At 41.4% G+C, this 20,234-nt stretch overlaps 1 protein-coding gene across 3 annotated transcripts in view; it reads right to left on the bottom strand.

The window, feature by feature from the left end:
• Positions 1-2,859: 2,859 nt before the first annotated feature.
• Positions 2,860-20,234, bottom strand: part of sema6a (sema domain, transmembrane domain (TM), and cytoplasmic domain, (semaphorin) 6A) — a 70,699-nt gene continuing 53,324 nt past the window's right edge. The window contains exons 16-19 of one of the 3 annotated variants that reach the window (XM_017721835.2): positions 18,365-18,423; positions 17,834-17,854; positions 13,999-14,154; positions 2,860-6,526 (exon numbers count right to left, since the gene is read on the bottom strand). In XM_017721835.2, coding sequence (XP_017577324.1) covers positions 5,439-6,526; positions 13,999-14,154; positions 17,834-17,854; positions 18,365-18,423 — 1,324 coding nt within the window. In that variant the 3' untranslated portion in view covers positions 2,860-5,438. The remainder of the gene's footprint in view (positions 6,527-13,998; positions 14,155-17,833; positions 17,855-18,364; positions 18,424-20,234) is intronic. The other 2 variants (XM_017721836.2, XM_017721837.2) reach the window with 2 other exon arrangements.

Raw genomic sequence — 20,234 nt, 5'->3', positions numbered from 1 at the left:
GTACAATTATGTACAATTACATTATAAACTGTATAGTTCATAAGTAATATATGTAATAAGTACAGTGAAAGATGCAAGCAGTGGAAATACTAAGCACATTTGCAATAAAATGCTTTGGTGCAACTGATCACAGAAGAGGGAATTGGGAAAGATCATTATTGTGGGGAAAGATGTCCAATTTCTTGTTTGTAGCTGTTAGGGAGATGCATTCAGAAGAGAAATGTGGGTTAAAGCGGACAGAGCAGATATTGCCCCATTATAACTGCAGTAGAATTGTGTTCAATTTAAGAACGGATTTTTATGGGCCTTTCATTGTGTCCAACATCCATCATGGTTTTAACACCTGATAGAGCAGATTATATCACTGTCATAACTTTCCTGATATCATAATCTTCCCGTGAAATCTTTCCAAGCATCTGTCAGTTCATGTCTGGCTCCTCAGAGTCAGCAATTCCCAACAGGCTCCATCAGTGTGTTTTTGTTTTTGTTTGCACTGTTGATAGAAACTCTGCACAGTATTGCCTGCGTTGTTATTTCATCGTGCATTTGGTAGTGTAACCAATGCAAGTGCAACCCACACGTTATCTGCACAATGTGCAGCTCATAAGAAAGCCACTCTCCTTACTTATTCTCAAGAGTTTACAAGCTCGGGCAAAGCACCAGCTATGCTCCAAACCCCTCTTTATCCTCATGCTCTGCAGCTTACACTGCTTTTCTTTATCCCCCTGCTGCCGGCTTGGGATTTAAACAATGCTGGTGGTCTTGCCCTTTTTTGTATGCTGGATAAAGCAATATTGTACAAGAATAAGGAAAAGACGAAACATCATTACAGAAATTCTCCGTTTCAAACAGTTTAACTCGACAAACCGTGTGGAGCGGTGCTTTTGACAGGGTGTTGTAAAGAAGGACCGGTGTAGCATAGTGTGAAACTACAGAACGCAGTTCAAATTAAATAGGTCAAACATGAAACTGCCATATCAAAGGCAATATGTATGTAAATGATCAGTTGAGTGATGTCTAAGTAGCTTTCTGTATGGTATAGAAGGATTAGGCTATTTTTATTTTAATCATTTTAGAGAATTTCACAGTGTAAAATCCAAACCTCCTTGGATTTTTTCCTATTTGTTTGTCCTTCAGTGCAAGATCCTGAGCACTTTCATTACTGGCTATTTCATTGCCTTGGTTTGTTGTTGCTGGTTGTGCATTTTAATCAGCACGACCATCCTCTTTACCTCACTATTGACTAACAGCAGTATTTACTCAACCCTGGGACATGATACTAAGCTTTGCATTTGGAACCAGTGCAAATGAGCAGAGTGAATTAAGGCAAAAAAGTCCCACACAGTGAAGTTGCCAGTTATTACCAGATATCAGCTTCTGGATTGGATAGCTGGAATAAGGGTCGGGGGATTACAGAACTAAGCCTGTTTTGACTACAGATTGTATGGGGGGCACTCAGAATGTGCATAGAAGCCAGCTAGGAGATTAAAAACACTGAGACGAATCTCTTGGTGGCATTTGTTGCATTTGTTTGTTAAAAAACATAAACAGGAATTACACTGGACGTAAACATCCTTGTGTTATATAAGGAAGGGGTGGTTTAGGGTCTAATCCTCAAGAAGAGAATATTGTGAAGCAGTGTACAGTGGAAGACTGTGGCCCTTATTTCAACAAGATCTTATTAGCATCTGAATATCAAACACTGAAAATATGAAAGGGCTTGAATGCAAACATGTAAATGAGGGATACACAGGTCTATCATTCATAGAATTTAATTACCTAAAAATAATATTCTTTAAAAGTGAAATACATGGAAATGTCATAATAAGGGAACTACACTCTGAACCCCCTCGAACATATGGAAACCCATTCGTACCAGACAGAGGAGAAAATAACTCATACCTACCTGTTTCTGGCATTGTCAAAAATTCTGAGTTTAGTTTTTTTGAAATAATGATTTATTTTCCAAAAAGGCTGATTTACTATTTCAAAATAATGACCTAACCTCTCAAAATATCACCTTAAAAACCAGAGGAGGGGAAAATCCAGATGCTTCTTTTCTATCTGGCGAGAATGGGGTTTTACAGTTTTTCATGGAACCTCATTTCCATGAGACTTCAGCTCTTGTTGATTTCATTGGAATTTCCCAAGCACTAGCACTTTATTGCATTAGCTCACTGTGACCATTGTTATTCCTGCTAGCATTGCAGCTGCATCATGCTGCTTGACAAACAGACAAAGAAGTGCGAGCGGTTCATGTAGGGACAGGAGTGAAGATCTAAAGTTCTTTATTGTTCCTGAAACCTTATATGCACGTTCCTGACTCACCTCTGTGCACCACGTCTGACGTCTCCTGAGTGTCTGCAGAAGGCTCCAGACTGATCCTTATCATCTTGTTTATTCATGGTAAAATACATCAAACAATTTACAAATGAATGTTATGAAGCAAGCTTTTGTGTAGAGGTGTATTTACACGTCCAGCCCGTTTTACTTACCTGCAGTACCTTCCGATCTTTATCTGGAGAAGAAATTTGCCAGGACAGACTCAATAGTCCCTGACTTGCCTACAAACTCATCTTAGCTGCATTAAAACTCGTTTCTAACTGAAGTTAGTTTTCAGCCCCAAAAATCCCGACGTCAAAAATTTCTAACATAGGCATTGCTTGCTTCTGATTCCTCTGCATTTCTGACTGCCTATGTGAAAACAGCATTCTGTTGTCTGTCTAAATGCTCTTTATTATATATACAGTACATGCCTTGTTGTTGTTAATCTAAACTGCTATGCTATTTTTGTGTTCTTATTGTTTTTAGATTAAGGATTAAGTTAATGAAAAAAAATTGTGACAAGAATTTTCAACATTTTTATTACTTTTTTCATTTATTAAAGAGAATTTCTTTACAACATACATTTACCTGTGAATCAGATGTTAAGGAACTTGGAGAAGGGCAAGAAAAAAAAAACTTTGTGACAGAACAATATCTTACAGGCATACAAACTTCAAACGATTTTGAAAATTTCCAACTCGGTTCGCCTCTAGCAGTGTTTAGCAAAAAGGGGTGAAAGACAAAAGGCACACCAAAGGGCCCACTGTCCACGAATGCCATCAAAACCTGTGGGCCGAGATGCAAAGAGGAGTGAGTGTGAGTGTCCCTTTATTACTCCTAATCTGATCCGAGACGGTCAACGCAGTCTGACCCTACAAGCATCTATGTACATGTTAGTCCAAGTAGCCACATGCCCAAAGGCCAGGAAGGGTGGAGATTCTACTTTAACCCATCCTTTCACTCTGATTGATGGGTTGCTTACGTTTTTGGAAGGAACTGCTGTCGGAAACAGTGGAAAACTCACCAGTTTTCAAAGACTACGCAGCAGTGCCTGGTGCCTTTGGGAAAGAGGTGAGCCATAAAGTATATGTCGAGGAAAACAGTTAAATACCCAAATCAGACATTTAAAACCCCCCATTTTACATAATATGATAGAGTTAAGAAATTATATTAGTCGGCATCTGTCATAAACATTGAAAGCATTAATATGTTCCCTAACATTTTCAAGTGCTTCTCTTCACAGGAGCCAGCCTGTATTTGCTGCCTAGAAACTGAGTTTTATTATGAATATTAGGAGACTTAAGCACTTGGGGTGAGGGGGGGGTTGACATTAGTTTTGTAGCTTAAATGTTAGCTATTATCCTATTGCATTGTACCAGAACCAAGGAGGCCTTCTCAAGAATACACCGGTTAACTCAGCATATGGTCAAATGAAAGTAGAAACACCGTCAGGACTGTGAAAAATAAAGACAAACAGAAAAACAAAAACAAAACAAAAACAACATGGACAACACTGCCAGCACAACAAAAGGGAAATTCAAGCATTTCATTGGCACAATCAGAAATCAATCAATCACAAAGTTCGTGGTTAGCCCCTGCCCTCCCACCCAATATTTCCAAAGGGAGTAGAATGAACAACAAGAACACCTACATTCTTTAATTGCTTTTTCATCAAACGAGGGAAATACGTAATCATAAGAACTACAATGTAACAATTAACAGCTAACAAACTTCACTACTCAGGGGTGTAAGGCACAAATTTACACGTGGAAGAAAACAAAAAAAGCAGGCTACCAAACAGATGTAGTACAATGAAAGGACCTGTGTGAAGATGAGACTAGAAAATGATACTTTTGATACCTGCCAAATAAAAAAAAACGAAACGTTCCCCCTTCATGCTGGCCGATTGCCAACATCCACCCATTTGTCTTGCTGTGTGTTTTAAGTGCAGGATTATCTGGGACTTTTTGTTGCTGTTCTTCTTCTTATTCTTTTTAGTTTTGCACAATTTCATGCGAAAAGGTGAACCAGAATGGCACTCAGTGAAGCTGTGGCCATTAGGAGCAGAAGTTACTGACACAATCCACAGTGCTGAAAGGAGATGCCCATGGAGAGGTGAGGGTGCGATCCAGGAGTTCCAGTTTGAGGATTTTTTTTTTTCCTTTCTTTCCTTTTCTATCCATTTTTTTTCTTTTTTTTCAAAAAAGGAGGTTCATCTTGGGGTGCTGCAAGTTCAGAGCCCTTCCTGAGCTCCTCTGGCACAGTTCAATAAATATCTCCTCCATGCAGAGACCTTAATTCTCTCCGAGTTCTCTTAGCAACGTCCCAAAGAAGTTAGAGGATTTTTTTTTTCACCGAGAAAAAGTTGTACTGGCTCCAGTTGAATGACTTTAAATAATTTCACACATGATTAATTAAAATTAAAAAGTTCTCTCTCTCTCTGAGCCTAAAAAGAGTCAGTCTTTCTTTGAAAGCACTTTATTAAAAAATAAATACAACCAGCTATTAGTACTAACAGTCACGGATTAATCAGTCACCAGTTACAGTAGACGATTTTTCAGACCTCGCTAAAGGCAGAACATGATTGCTGTGTCCAGTAGCTGCAACACTGAGAGGCATTGAGAATCTTTTTTTTCTTATTCTTATTTCACAGTTTTCCATTGTAAACCAGCTGTTGTTCCACTCTGAGCTTGCTGCGTCCTAGTGCTTTTGAACTGGGCCATATCCCAGCTTTAGAACTATACAATTACACTCCTCTCCGTGATGTGCTTTTGGCAGTCTGTTAAGAAAACAAAACATCAGTTGCGACGTGGCCGTGTCCTCAGCCTGACATACTGTCATGTTGAAATAAAAAAACACCCTACGGAGCACCATGCGGCTCAGCGATGAAAGATTCGAGAGAGATTCCTTCTCTTTTCAGTAGCAGGTGTTCCATCTCTCACCGTTGAGGGAGCCGGAAGTCAACAGCCTGAGCTTGACACGTACATATATATATATGAAAAACGTTGTTTTTTTGTTTGTTTTCTTAAAAAAACAGTGAGTTGCATTTCCTGTACACAGCTGTACAACGCAGATGCACTTTGTGTATCCCCCTGTTTTACCCTTACACTGATTTATGTGCATGAGTCACTGGACTTGACTTTTGCAGAGAGGGTGACCTGTGAGGGTTTAGGTGGGACGTCAGGTTTGAGGTGCCTGGAGCCACCGCAGCGAGGCAGGGAGCCATAGGAGCTGAGGCTGGAGTGTCGCGAGAGGCCCACTGGTGGAGGGGATGCAAGATGCATGGAGTCCACCCTCTGGGGGGCTGGTGGCGGAGTCTCGGCCCGGCCAAAGCTGTGGTTTCTTGACAAGTGGGAGGAGTTGGAGGAGTTAGTGTTGTGCTGCTTCTTCTGCTTGCTGGAGCCTGCTGGGTAGCCGCGCCCATAAAGATCTAGCCTTTTGCCCATTTGTGGAACTGCTGGCGGCACTACAGCAGCCAGGGAGGCCTCCCGCTGTGGAACTCGAGGCGGTATCCCATCACCATCTGACATGGCAAGGCTGTGGCAAGGACTTTTGATGGCTTTGTACTCCAGAGTGGCGGCCTGGTCTTCAGGCAAGTGTGGCTGTTCCACATACTCGTGCTGGTAGGCTTGCTGATGCTGGTGCTGTTGTAAAGGCAGCACCACTACACTTGGGATGTGGCCTGGTGAGGCCCTCAGCGGCAGGTCAGTTGGAATCACCGGTGAACCCATGGAGGCTAGGTCTTTGGCGCAAGCGTTAATCAGGTTCTGGTTCCGCTCCCACTCACGACTCCCCCGGCTTGGTTTGCGGCGTGGCTGCATAGGGGTGGACTCTGGAGTGGGTAGAGCGGCCAGGTCCAGATGGTGCTGCTCAGCCTTGATGAGTGTCTTGCCGTTGGTCAGACGGCCGTTGTGCATCAAAGGTGCAAGGATAGCCTCGGGACGGCCATCCTTGGCCTGCGTCTCAAACAGGCCAGTCAGCTTGGTGACGCTATTCATAGAGCCACGCCTGGAGTTGACAGAGTCCTTGTCCTTGCGTCCAGTGAGCTCAAAGTCCCGCCGCCGGTGGTGGTCGCACACGCAGTATACAATGATGCCTGAGAAGACAGCACCCATGACAAAGGCCAGGATCACAGCAACGGCCAGTAGAGTGATGGGGACCATTTGATCCCGACCTTTCTGGAAGCTTTCGCGAATCACTCCTGCAGAAAGAATTTGGAAATGCTCTACATCAACAAGAACAACATTTGGACAAGTGAAGTGCAACAATTAATTGCTAGAGGTAAACAATCCCAAGCATACCCTACATAGCAGTCTGGAAAGGATCAACACTAAGCAAGGGACATGTGCTAGAGCCAAAAAAACTAATGTCCTTGAAGGGAAAAAAAATGTTTTTTTTTTCTACTTAAAAATTGCCAGAACAAATCCATGACGATTCTTCAAACGCCTGTTTTTCACGACAGAACTTTAATGAGAACAGCACATACCTCACAAATGACCTACTGTACTACTGCTTCTAGTGAAGCCTGAAAATACTGTCTCTTACTTTCTCGTACTGTATTTAAATCTGGGTTTATTAATAACATGCCAAGAACTTGAAGCACAAAACTACCCAGACAAGTCTTTAGTGATAACTGCAAGAATATGTGCAGTCGGACTTTATTATGAGAAGGGAAAAAACACTGTTATCTACACTGAGGGGCATAAATCTGGAGTTTTGCCTTGGAAGAGTAGAACAGCATGTTTACATTAACATTCTGAAGATTTAGCATGAAAACGATTCATCCATTTTCTGTGAGGATTAAGGCAAGTGGTCCACACATCCTCAGTCAAACTACAAGTCGCAATAAGTCATGGCTAGCACTGATTGCGATCTGAGTCACACCCGCCTCATGAAATACACAGGGTCATGTTTAGACTCTGCTTGACACCGTCACTCTGATCCTTGGCAGAAGAGATATGACAAGCCAATCTTTAATGGAACAATCCTTGAGTCGTCTGTCAAGGCGGCACTAAACGCAACCTCCTGATATTCATTTACAACACCGCTGTCGCTGGCTATACATTTCACTTCACTTATAGCAAGTGTCTGCCTTTTTAGAGATTGCTGTGGATCATGAGGCTTTATCTTGTGACATGTTGTGCGTAAGACCCTGAATGACAAAGCGACCTGTTTGTACACTACACACATCTGCTTTTTCTCTGCTAATGGAGAGATCTAAGAAGTTTTTCCTTTTAACTTCATCCGCATTTTTCCTTCCCAAGTGAACTTTTTCCCCGTCACAGCTCTGTTTCACATCTATTTGATGTTTTGAAGGCTTTCCTATCCACAGCTCCATACATCTACTGCACACACAGGGAGATAAAGAATCATGAAGGTATATCTATCTGAAAGAGATTTTTTTAAAAGAATTGCACTAAGATAGATTTACTGAGGCTTTTAGCAAATGTTTAGGCAAACTGTCAGCTCATTAGGCCTTTAAAGTAATCAGCTTAACCAATGAATTGTGCTCAAGCTGAACAGCTATGGTTAAATACAATCAATCTGACTGTGATCGCTCATTGGTCATTTTTTTCAGGTGAGGATAAAAAGGATAGTTCTGCCAAAAAGGCGAGCATGGGTAAAAAAATAACACAAGCTTTAATTCCCCCTGCTGCCTTTCATTCTTTAGCTTCCTTCACCGTTAGCCATGTTATGCTGTCAATGGAGATTCTCTACCAAAAAGTCTTTAAAGCCCAGAAAGAACGCTGTCCCTTTGCGGTATACAGCAGTGTTGGGACAATTACCTAAATAAAAAAGACATCAGTTTACAGGCAATTACCATGGAAAAAAACAATGTGCTTCTCTTCTTCATGCATCTGCATTTGTGGGACAGTGATGCAGAAAATGTATGGAGATATTGGAAATGCACCTAGTTAAACATTCGGCTTTGATTTGCTAACGTTTGAGAAACTGGGGGCAGTCAGTTTTGCATGGATTTTTCTCTGCTTTTTAAAAGCGGCCATAACTTTTCATTAATGTCCTAGAAGTGTGTTGTTGGGAGGTTTCCTTCACGAATTGCAGCAGTTAGAGCAACCAGACAGAGCCAAAAGCCACAGACATGTGCTGAAAGAATACCATCAAAATGATGCTACTTCAACACTCAAGATTACATGTATGTCTGAAAAACTGCAGCACAAAGTTTGCCCCGATGTGATGTGGCCGTAAAATGAGCTGGTGTTGTTTCACGAATCGTTTCTGGAGTAGTACTGCACCCTGTAGAAAGTTTAAGCGTGAAAAACACCACCATTAACACCCCTGTTAATCATGTCAATGAACATTCCTTTTCTCTTCTGTCTCAAGGTTGTCTCAAGTCCACTATTCTGCTGTACCTTTAAATCCTGCAGCTCAGGCATGCACAGGTAGGCGGTCCTGTGCACAGCTGGAACGTCATTTCAGGCACACTGTGAGCGCATCTTGCGGTCGCATCAAGGCCCAACGTGATGTAGCAGGGTGAACATGGTTTGTCTTTAGTGAGTTCTGGGAGAAGAGCTTAGTTTTAAATCAATCTTGTCCAGCCACTGAACCTTGTTTGAAGTGGAGAGGAAAAGAGCAGCACTCTCATTGGAGATCAGGCTCAGGGACTGAGGATCACTCTGTCCAAAGAGATGAAGAGAAGTTAAAGTGCTTCTCCCTTGCTACTGCGGGCCACTCTCTTTGACCTTGACACAAGGCTGTGAGGATATGGAGGGGCCCCACTTACGCAGAGCCTCTGGGCTTCATCGGACCTTTGAAGATTTCTAACTTTCATGTATGAAGTCCATTGTTTCTTGAGTAAACTTCAAAGGGCTATGCAGCCATAAAGAAGGCCAGGTCTCTGACAAGTAAATCACTATTTGTTAGAAGGAGGAGGCTAGGAAATCTCACATACTTTCAAAATTCACACTTTTTAGCTAGACCTGTTTTTAGATGCCCTAACTGGCTTTAAATGCAAAAGCAATTACCACGGTTGCTGATGCAACCTTGTCAAATCGTCTCATAAAATGAATGGGCACCAAATAAAACCCTGTAATGTAACCTTTCCTTCGCAGGTCGCTGACGGGAAAGCAGGCACGAGAACAAAGCTTGTGATGAGAATTCCACATCTGAATTTCATAAGGCTTTGGTCCTGGGCAAATTACGGAGCGTAGAAAATGGTTCACTGCATTCGAGAGGGCCAAGTCTTGCTTGTCAATATGCTCCATCCTGTGCGAAGAAATGACTTGCGAATATTCACACAGGCACCTAAGGCAGTCCGTGTGGCGTGATTTATCTTTTCCGAAGTCGTTCCATTTCATGGTGAAGACCGAAGGGACGACAGGATCAATTAAATTTTGTAATCAGACACGTGCGAAAATGAGCCACAGAGGACTCTGAACGGCTTAGTAAAGCACGAACGTGAGTGTTGGTTGACAATAGGTGGGGAGAAGCTCCTTTCAGGGCCCCAGTTTAAGTGACATATGTTTCTGTTGACAAATCGTGGAAGAGTTCAGCACCGCCATTACGTCTCTAATGTTTACCTCTCTGCAACATAATCAGATACCCTCTTGGAACACTGCATTTCAAATGTGTTTGCACAAAGAACAGGAGGGGTTACGACGTGCTTAATATTCATTTCCGCTCTCTCTACGAGGTGTCCCTAAATCTTCTGCATTCACAAAAACAACACCACCACTTATCTCGGATCACCGTCTCCTCTGTTATATTCACCCACAATTTCAACATTGTGCTATTGCAGAATGTGGTAATCAACTCTTATTCAACAAACACTCACACGATTAATATTCAACAAGCAATTATGCCACCACAACAGTTCCAGTGAATTACTGGAGTCTACCTACAGGGCACATAATACATAAGCCTACATGATTCACAAAGCCGAAGGTCTGAACATTTCATCATCTGTGTTCCAAAGCTACAGTAGGAATAAGTAATGCCTCCTGCCTGTCATTATTAGGCAATAACAACATGATTTCTTTCTTCCTCCCCATTTCAATAAAACTACACTAATGTCTTTAATAAACTCTGTGGTACATCTAGTTTGTCAAGCATCATTTTTGTAGGAAAAACTAACAACAGTTCATTCATTTCAGTGCAGTCGCCTCTTTCGGCTTTCCCTCTCAGTAACCCCCCGTTACGTTATATTCGAGCCGTTCTGATGTTCTTGGAGCACTGTCTGTGAGAGCGCTTTCTCCTTTTTTCCCCAAGTATTATTGTGCTTTTGCTGTCAGGGTGAATGGCTGATTATGCTTCTGTCCTAGATCTATGGAGATTTTTAAAAGGCTTTGTCTACTGCATCCTGATTGAGGCCATCATATGCGCGCCTTCATAATATTTAGGGTTTAAGCCTGGCATATGCCACAGTGCAGGGATCTCTCATTCACAGCTCTGATGTGCACGTGACACTGTTCACAAGACTGCACATTCCCCCTCAGAAAATGTCATGCTGTGTTGTGTATCAACAGCCAAGCTGGCATTCATACTGCGTCCTATCTGCATTGGAGTTATAGATTCTAATCACAGCAAATTTTCTAAAATGTCATGCCTTAGATTTTTAAGTAGTAGCTCTGACATATAAGGTCTGTAAAAAAAAATACATACATGTAAAATAATCTCTATAAAAAGAACCAGTATGCTTGGGAATACATTTTTTAAGAGAAAATTCCCAGATTTACACGGTGGAGGCAAACGGTCACAACGGGAACTGAGTTAAATCTTACATGAAATATTGCCCTGAATAAACATAAGTCTTAAATCAGGCTTGATATGAAAGGCACTAATCAAAATCTCATTAAGGCACAGGTAGTTGAAAATAGTAATCTTGTCTAGACACTTATCTCTCCATAACCATCAATATTATAGAAACCCCTGCTGTAAAGCTGTGTCAAATACGCTATAAAATGTTAACCATTCCTTAATGGAAGCTCACTTCTCTGATTTAAAGTCAGAGACCAAGCAACCCAAGCAAATACCATTAGCAAATGAACACTCTGGCTGAAATCCAACCTCCAGAAGGGAAAAAAAAGAGGTTGAATTCAAACAAAGAAACCAAATCAGAGGGTAGTGCTTATCTAGACATGTCATTCCCTGGAAAGTGGAACTTTCTGCAAGCTTCACACTTGATCTGTGCTACGCTATCGCATATCAGCCTTGTGTTCACCCAGCCGAGGAACAGTAAGTTGGGTTAGCATCGATGGTGAACATACATTTCGTGCAGTTATGATCCTACATGGAATATAGACCGAGAAAAACCCAGAAAGACTGCTTTCTCTCTGTGTGTCTATATTGCCTTTGTAATTGACCTATAAATTTGAGAGGCACATAGAGACAGCCACAGGTTGGTGGGGAGGGTAGGGTAGGGGAACAGAGGGTGGGAAAGAAAAAAAAAAAAGAGAGGGGTAGAGGGAGGGGCTGACAGAATCCATTCCCCAGACGAGGGAAAAAGAGATACGACTCCATTTGGGAAGAAAGAGGGTGCACTGTACAGTAGATTAGGGTTAGTAATAGGTTGTGGCTACATTAAGGTACAGCCTTGGAACGTTCCATCTGGGGAGATGAAAGGTCCTGTGGAAGGGAGACTACTTACAATGGCAGCAGATGGCGGAGGTGCAGATAGGATGGGGAGGATTGTGTGTGTGAGTCACTGCATGACTGTGTGTATGTATGTGTAGCGTGTGTGAGTGTGTGCGTGTGTATGAGGAGGGGGAGGGGAGGGGAGGTGGGGGGGGGCAGTGGGATCTCACACGCGCAAATAGATGAGACCAGACACACAGTGCTCAAATGTACTGCGAAAAAATGTTGCCACCAGCCAGCTTTGGTGCGGTGGGACTGGAGCAAACTCATAAATATTCCTTTTTGAATATTCATCAAATTCACATTTGCCAGTGTTACACTAATGCACCATGGCACCGTGATATTACAGCAGTATGAAAATTCAGAAATGACCACACTAGGTAAATCGCCTCATGTTTCCATACTGATCAAATTTTACATCAGGCTATATTCCACAGCTCTTTCTATAATTAATCATTTGCTAATGGTCATTTTAGAATATGGCTTCCTGGCACACGTGTCCAGTTTCCACTTTCTGTTGTCACAGTACATTGGTCACTTTGGGAATGATAACAAAACACATCACACCACAGATATGGCCACAGGAGGCAAGGGGGCTGTGTGAGAACTGATGAAAGTGCAGTTAACATGTTAAGCAGAAATAATGCTGCGGTGAAGGACACAGCTGTTATCGCAAAAGAAGACTCTAAAAGCAAAGCAGTGAAGTCAAATGCCATGCAAGAGCAAGAAACAGAAACAACAAAACATCAAAATTACTCACTTAGGAGAACTGATCGAATGCCTAACTAATAGCAATTGGCATTAAAAGAAGCAGCATATAATAATAATAGTAATAATAATAATAATGCAATAAAAAGAAAAGGAATAAACAGCAATACGAAGCTCTATTTAGATATGGGCCTCTTTGCCTATACCAGTGATTTGGATGCCAGCACTGGGTATTGGCAATGGAGGCAGCAACACAGCAGTGATGCCAAATAAGCATGCCTTTCTCTGCCACCATTGTGTAAGTTCAACAGGTGTTTTGCTTCCAGTGACCAAAAGACGGAAATCCCCCCGTGCCTGAGTAGCAAAAAACTCACACAAAAATGTTTCGGTGCTCTTAACTGTATGGACTGGAAGGACAGGTGCATTCTGTTTTACTTGACTTTCAAACTGTTAATGTCATATTTATAGATGGCCACAATTCACTTCGGGGTTTGAACTTGAAAGGTGACACAAAACAGAAACACAGTGCATTTTAAGCTGAATTTGCACAAATGCCTCATGAAAGAACATATGATTCCTTTAAGTCACCTTACTTACTGTAATTCACACATATGCCTGGCACTATGAATGCTTCTGCAACCAAATTAATGGAATTAAGTGAGGCAACACAAAAAAATCCATTTTATAAAGTGAATAAATGTGTTTTAGAGAGCAGAAATGCACCTCCTCCCAGTCCACAGTGTACTTTCAAGCTGAAAAGCTGGAAATATTTTGAAGCTAAGCTTTGAGGCCAAGAATCCCAAAAGAGAGAGATATAAAACAAGAACCACCTGCATACAAATCAGCACTGACTTACCTCAGGAATTAAGCAGGAACTCACTAATTGTGGATCTTGGATAATCAATACAAATTAAGCACAGTCTCTCGTTAGAATTTGACCAAATCCATTTCCAGACTTGGCGTAATAGATTTTATAACATTTTATCGATTGAGTGAATATCATAACCGTGTTGTGTCACTAGCTTCATTATGTGTGGCAGTTAGAGAATCTTGAAAGAGCCTGTGCGTTCATATCGCCCAGAAAGGGCGTTCAATGTCGTGTCACGGAGCCAAGATAAAGATGGGGCCATGATGTGCAGGGGAAATAAATACAGTGCAATCTTCCTCTTTCGTTGGCAATAGCCTGGATATTACATTCCCCCCTCGGGGGATGGTACTGTCTTTGTTAAATAAATCTCTCTCTTCCAGGAGCATGGCAATTTGTTACACTCGCAACTGCGTCTCAGGCTTTACTGACTGGTCAGCTGGAAGCAGCGAACTACCGTAAATCTCCTCCCCCCAACAGAAAATGGACTTGTCCATTCCAAGGCTTACCAGTGGACTCCTGCTGGGTTAGAGAGGGCACTGCGATATAAGGGTCCCTCTTATCGGTGGGCAGGGGTGACTCCTTGGGCTCGACCATGCGGCCCTGTCCCAAGGGCCCACTGGCGGGCTGGGCAGTGCTGAGAAAGGTGGAGGAGGAGCGGCCTGCTGAAGCACAAAACAAGTTAAACCACTCTCATCTGCAGTACACCGGAGGGTACAGCTGGGCCACTCTGGGCTGTTAAAATACCGGAGAGCAGCTACACATACCCTGCCACAGAACCCATTCAGAACTATCTATGCTGCTGCGGCAAATGAATTACACTAATATTCAAAACCTTTTAATAACTTCTCACTTTCATAATCTGAAATCAATTCTGTTGCAGATACATGTATAAATGATTTTAACATAATGCTGGTACTGTGCATCTTCATAGGCTTCGAATCCTTTGTAGAAAGCCATTAAAATAAGAAAGTGTAATGTGTGCAGAATGTTGAGCAGAGCAGTAGATGATTCTTTAATCATTCAGAAAGTAGTATATCCTTAATAAAGTATGAAAATAAACATCCAGATTGCCTCGTATTTGAAAAGTGATCATATCCCAAGACAAACAGTACTATATTTAGAATATAGTATATTTATCATTTCCCCCTCTCCAGAAAAAAATATATAAATACTGAATAAAGCACCTAAATGCATGACCTATAATACCTTATGGTGTATCGTTTATAAATATTTCAATCAATGCAATTTATTGACTAAAATAACGTAACCAGTGATTTCAAACTTTTGAACCACAGTGTACAAGCAGTATATTTAGGATAGGTTTAGCCTTGGTCAAACATGCTGGAAGAAAGAGGCTTTTTTAAATAAAGCCAAGACCAATTCACTACTACTCTGGCTCCCGATGCTTGAGCTGAATGACGGCCTGAGTTATGCCCATGTGTCGCTCCGGCATGGCTCCAGCCTGGCCTCATGAGGGCCATGACCTTGCTGTCTCCGACGGAGAGGGCAGCTGCCTTGGAGGAACCTGTCATTGTGGCCTCATTTTCCAATTTGGGGCCCTGACATATCTACTCTCTCTGTGGGAGACACCTGGGGTGAGCTTACCTTATCATACAGGGCATGGAGACTCATATCTGTGGCCCCGATTATTCTGCAAAGACTGCCTACATTCACATTCTGTCAGTTAGAATAAGCTTTTTTTGCCCTGATGTGCTGACAACATACACAACAAATCACAATAGGCCATTAGATAGCGCAAGTCATTAATCTCCATGAATTGAATATGAACCGTTTCATTTTTATCTCTCACATGCTTCTAAACAAAATTAATTATATATGAATTGTCCTTTTCTTCTTCCAAAGAAATACAGATATCCGTATTTTTTTTCTTCTTCACAGATAATACAGGTACATCAACTGTTACTCAAGATACAATCCTGCAAATCAAAGCGGCTTCCTTCAAGACAGTCACTTCATCACAAACAGCATCCCAACCACTGTAATCGCCTTGTATCTTAATTAAGCGATAAACTCCACGTCCCATGCGTGCACGGAGAGCTGCAAAGCTGCTGCTGTTTGCCATCGGTCTATCAAGCACAACAGCCTCACGGTCTCCCAGTAGCAATCATTAAAATGATTTATTTAAGAAAGCGCTGGAGGCTGAGTGATTAGTGTGACAGAGTTATTTTATAATTCATTCTCCACGGCCAGGGGAAGTGCCATGGAGGCAGATGACACACATATAGGAGTAAAGGCTAGGGCTCCTTGGAAAAAGTAAACAATCTCAAAAAACAAAACGCCAAATTGCGCCTTCTTTTTACTAGTTAAAGCAATAATCAACGTTGATGATTTTGCATGTGTGAAAATGAGCCACTTAGAACAGACAACGTGTTACATTAATATCCGATATTTACGATCGCATTTTCTCCATGCCATCGAATGTCACATATCAGCTTGTGAGAGGAAATTTCCTTTTGATTTTTTTTTCTTAAACAAACCACCATACCGGTTGAATTTTCTCATATTTATAAATATATAAAATTAATTTAAAAAAATATTTTCACCCTCAAGCAAGACATCCAGAATCTGTTGGGTCAGGCAGAGAACTAATTGCACCAAATTATGTTTTGTTGTCATTCGGCAACTGTAACGTTAATATTGTCCACAGCAGCTAATATGATGGCAAATAACTTCTTTCTAGAATTCCTAGCATTTCTTTGTAGCCTTTAATTGGCTGCACTATTAAAATATAGTTTTACTGTCTGTGGCACTGCTGCTAATTAAATAAGATTTGAATTATGAAGATGATTAGCAGCAAAAAAAGCACAAATGATGAAGCTTACAGTCGAGTGGAAGGAACACTTTGTGCTGCTGGACTGTACATTTCAGAAGATGTGATGTTGTCAGTTTCCACAACAGGCAGACCCTGCAAGTTCATTACTGGGAGTAACTCATTTAGGAAACACAGCATTCGAGAGCACAGCCGCAGCTTTCAATATCAATATGAGCACTGCTACAGCACAACAATCTTCTGCGATCCTAGTAACAAACCCACAGGGCCGTCTGATCAAAGCCTAATGGAGATGGAGGTAGGTCAATAGGGCTGAGTGAAAAAATCTTCAGTCTGGCAGAACACTTTGTAAAACAACAAGGATTCCTGCACGTCAGTCCCTGGTTTGACTGGCATATTGAAAAAAAAAACGGAGGGGCTCGTGACAAAAAGAAACACCTGACTTTTATGTCCTGAAGTATGCTCATTAAATATGAATTAAGTGATATATCACAGTTCACGAGCCGCTGTTTCTATATACAAATTCTTAACTTTTCCACAACACTGGCTTTGTGGCTCAAGTTGCCAGTGCTATTTTTTTTAATCTGCTTACCACTGCACTCTTTAAGACCATTTGTCTATATGCGACCACATTTAGTGCCATTTGATGTCAGTGATGAGCAGAGAAGAGCAAGAGCAAAAAAGACCGAGAGGATGCAAAGACGAGAATCAGAATTTCTATTTTTGTCATCCATGTGAATGATAATCAGACCTTTTCCCAAATAGAATGATTACTAATGTGATATGTAGGTCGCAGAGGCAGGCATTCTCACCACCTCCCACCAATCAACTGTTTAGCATTCCCTTCTGCACCAAAGGGAACGGTATCAATCACACAGCACAGAAAAGTGTGTGTGTTTGTGTGCATTTGAGTGAGTTTAGTGAGGGCATGTCAGCATGTGCGTCTATAAATATGGGGGCATGGGAGTTTGTGTGTATGTGTGTATGTATGTGTCTGTGCATGGTCGATGCGCCCCACTTTCGCCGGATTGTATTTCATGAATAATTTCTAGAGGAGCTTTGGAGAACAAGCTGCTGTTTAGCCTCTGTAAACAGCTTCCATCATTTGCATTTGGCTACGTCTCTAACCCACAAAGCCGCCTTCTATTAACCAGCTAGATCCATCCAATTAGGAAATCAAAGGTCAGGGCAAATCAATGGGACCAGTGAAGGCTTGCAGAGAATAGAGAGGGGGGAGAGTTATGAGAAAGGGGGTGGGACGTTCTCTCAAATCTATTCAAATGGGGGGGCTTAAGCGAGCTCAGCTGCTACAGACTAGAACTAGACAGGGAAGAGTTCATATAAACTGTGTAAAACTGACCGCGTGATGAATTTTGAGACATTTCATGACCCTGATGAGGAGGCTCAAGGTCTAAAAATGAATTCATAAAAAGGCATCAAAGGAATTAAACCATAAGGATTAAAGAGTAGATGGAGAGAAACGGATAGAATACATGAAAAGTTGGATGAAATGTGCCTTTATGTGATTGCCTGTGACTTTTGTGACTTACCATTTAAAGCCACAAAGGAGTCTGAAAAAGCAAAAGAAGAAATGTGTTAATGTATTAAAATGAGATTCATTCTTCATTTCATATCTATTTCATTATAAAATATGCATGCTGTAATATGTTAACGCTGTTTCTAATATTAAAAGGGGAAGGTATTTATAATTAATAAGAACATCTCTTTACAGCAATCAAACCTTTCATTACACTGTAAAGAGGCTAATCACAAACTAAGGGGAAATTAGTCTTCAGCTTTTCACTATTCAAAGCAGTTAAAATAATAAAATAATTAAATGCAGACAATTCAAAACAGGTCTCTATAGGGCTTAGTGTGGCCTACTGAATAGGTCACACTGAAACCCTCTGTGAACATGCATGTGTGTGGTTCTGTAGTGAGGCCTGGTGAGGCCTCCAGTGTGTCTAGTGTGTTGCTGCAGCTGAAGGACAGGCTTGTGAGGCTGAGCCCAGATAAACAGGAGGGAGACAAGGAGAACAGAGAAAGAGCGAGAGTAGGAGAGAGAAGAGGCCTTTGCTTACTTTGGCAGTCTCCCAGTCCATCTGTGTTGCCCTGTTCCACGTCCTGCTCGAATGACCATCTGCATAATCAACAGAGACAAGACACACGGTGGTGAGCGGCTGCGGTCCTGCTGGCTCGAAACGGCCTGCGTGAGGATGAGCACGGCTAAGCCCTAGGTGCACGACCTCCATTTTGCACTGGGACTCAATGACTTCTAGCCCAGGTGGCTCCGGGACGTTATGGGTACGTACCAAAGTTTGTCAAAAAACATTCAAATAAACTCATGATACTCACGTCACAGTCAAGTATTTCTATTTACCCCATTAATCTTATTATCCAGTAACTACTATGAAGTTATCTTGTCATGAAAGCTATTGTGAGCAACTGAAATGTGGGTCCAAGTAGGGGCCCTTATGGTTGAAAGGATTCAAACATACACAATTTTCCTCCTACCACAAAGGTGGTTAAGCAGATAAAACGTTTTGGTGTCTGAAGACTGCCTTTGTAGTTGCTTCTTTAGTTTCCGAGATCATGTAGCAACAAACAACAGAAATCTATATCACCTAAAACCTTTTTTGGTGACATACAGTAATGTGACATTTATTCAACTTTTCATCTATTCAATTTCCAGTCAAAGTGCAAGATAAGCACAAGTTATTCATTTTCAGGCAATATTTCTAAAGAAATAAGATACACAATCCAAGTTTTTACCATGGAAAAATTGGGGTTTTGAACTTAAACAATAGTTAATATCTAATTATTTGAACTAACAATAAGTTAAAATAACACCCAGATTTGTACTGTTAACTTACTATTCAAAATTCAATTGACTCTACATGTTAAGCTGCCTGAACACTAACACAGACTTTTTTACAGTGTATAAGAAAAGTAAAAGTTGAAGGAAAATACGTGAAAAAATGATGAAACGATACAGAGAAAGTGAGGCTTGGTATTATTTGGGTCACAAGAAGCAGAAAATGAAAACTTCTAAGCCGAAAAATTTGAGACGTGACAAAACATTCCTATGAAACTAATAAGTTGAATGCCTTAACTGGACTTTCTGACAGGTCCTTTGAGTTTAAAGGGGTTAATCAATCAGCAGATACTAAACTGTAATATAATCCCTAAGGTTTCTTTTGTTCTTTTCCAAAGGTACCAACAAGAATAATCCTCCTCTAATGCAATCATAAGTAAAGGGGACACAGACAAGGCACTGAGGAATTGAGCACACTGTTATCATACAGGCTTCTATTGTCTTGTGTCAGGCTGAGCCTGCTATTCCTGACAGACGTTCAGCCATGCAATCAGAGGAGACAGCCTAACCGTCAAAGAGATTACATTCCGGGTTGTCACAGTTGTCAGAGCCACATCTTGTAGCTCCCAGCAGGGCCATGCGTAGAGAAAAAAGTTTCCAAACTATCACAAAAAGAAATGATACATTCGTCCGGACAACCCATTTTCTGAAGTGTGGCAAAAGTAGAGAGTTTTCATTTGCAGGGGTGATTTGTTCACCTTAACACTGTATTCTGTGAATCGAGACACAGTACATCAATGATATATAATGTCTGGATGTCAAACTGACTCAACATCTCCAACTACATCCAACTTTATACAATAGAGTGCAGTGTACAGAGAATAGACTCCTTCTAAAATTCTGCAGTTTTTAGCTAGAAGACAGAAGGTTTACCTCTTGCACTCAATTACACACAATAGAGCACAAAGAAGCACATGATGATCCCTCGTTTAAGTTATTTCAAGCTGTAGTAACAGAAAGTAGAAAAGTGTGAACTTTCAGCTCTTTTTCTCTGGGGCTTGTTTTGTTCTGGTGCTTTTCATTAAATGCTGCACAAAGTGTCGAGCCAAATGCCTCTCAATCGCTCACCACAAAAC

This window comes from Pygocentrus nattereri, chromosome 28, assembly GCF_015220715.1.
Source record: "Pygocentrus nattereri isolate fPygNat1 chromosome 28, fPygNat1.pri, whole genome shotgun sequence".
NCBI lineage: Eukaryota > Metazoa > Chordata > Actinopteri > Characiformes > Serrasalmidae > Pygocentrus > Pygocentrus nattereri.
The sequence above is the reverse complement of the archived record's forward strand: the minus strand, read 5'-3'. Positions and strand labels throughout refer to the sequence as shown.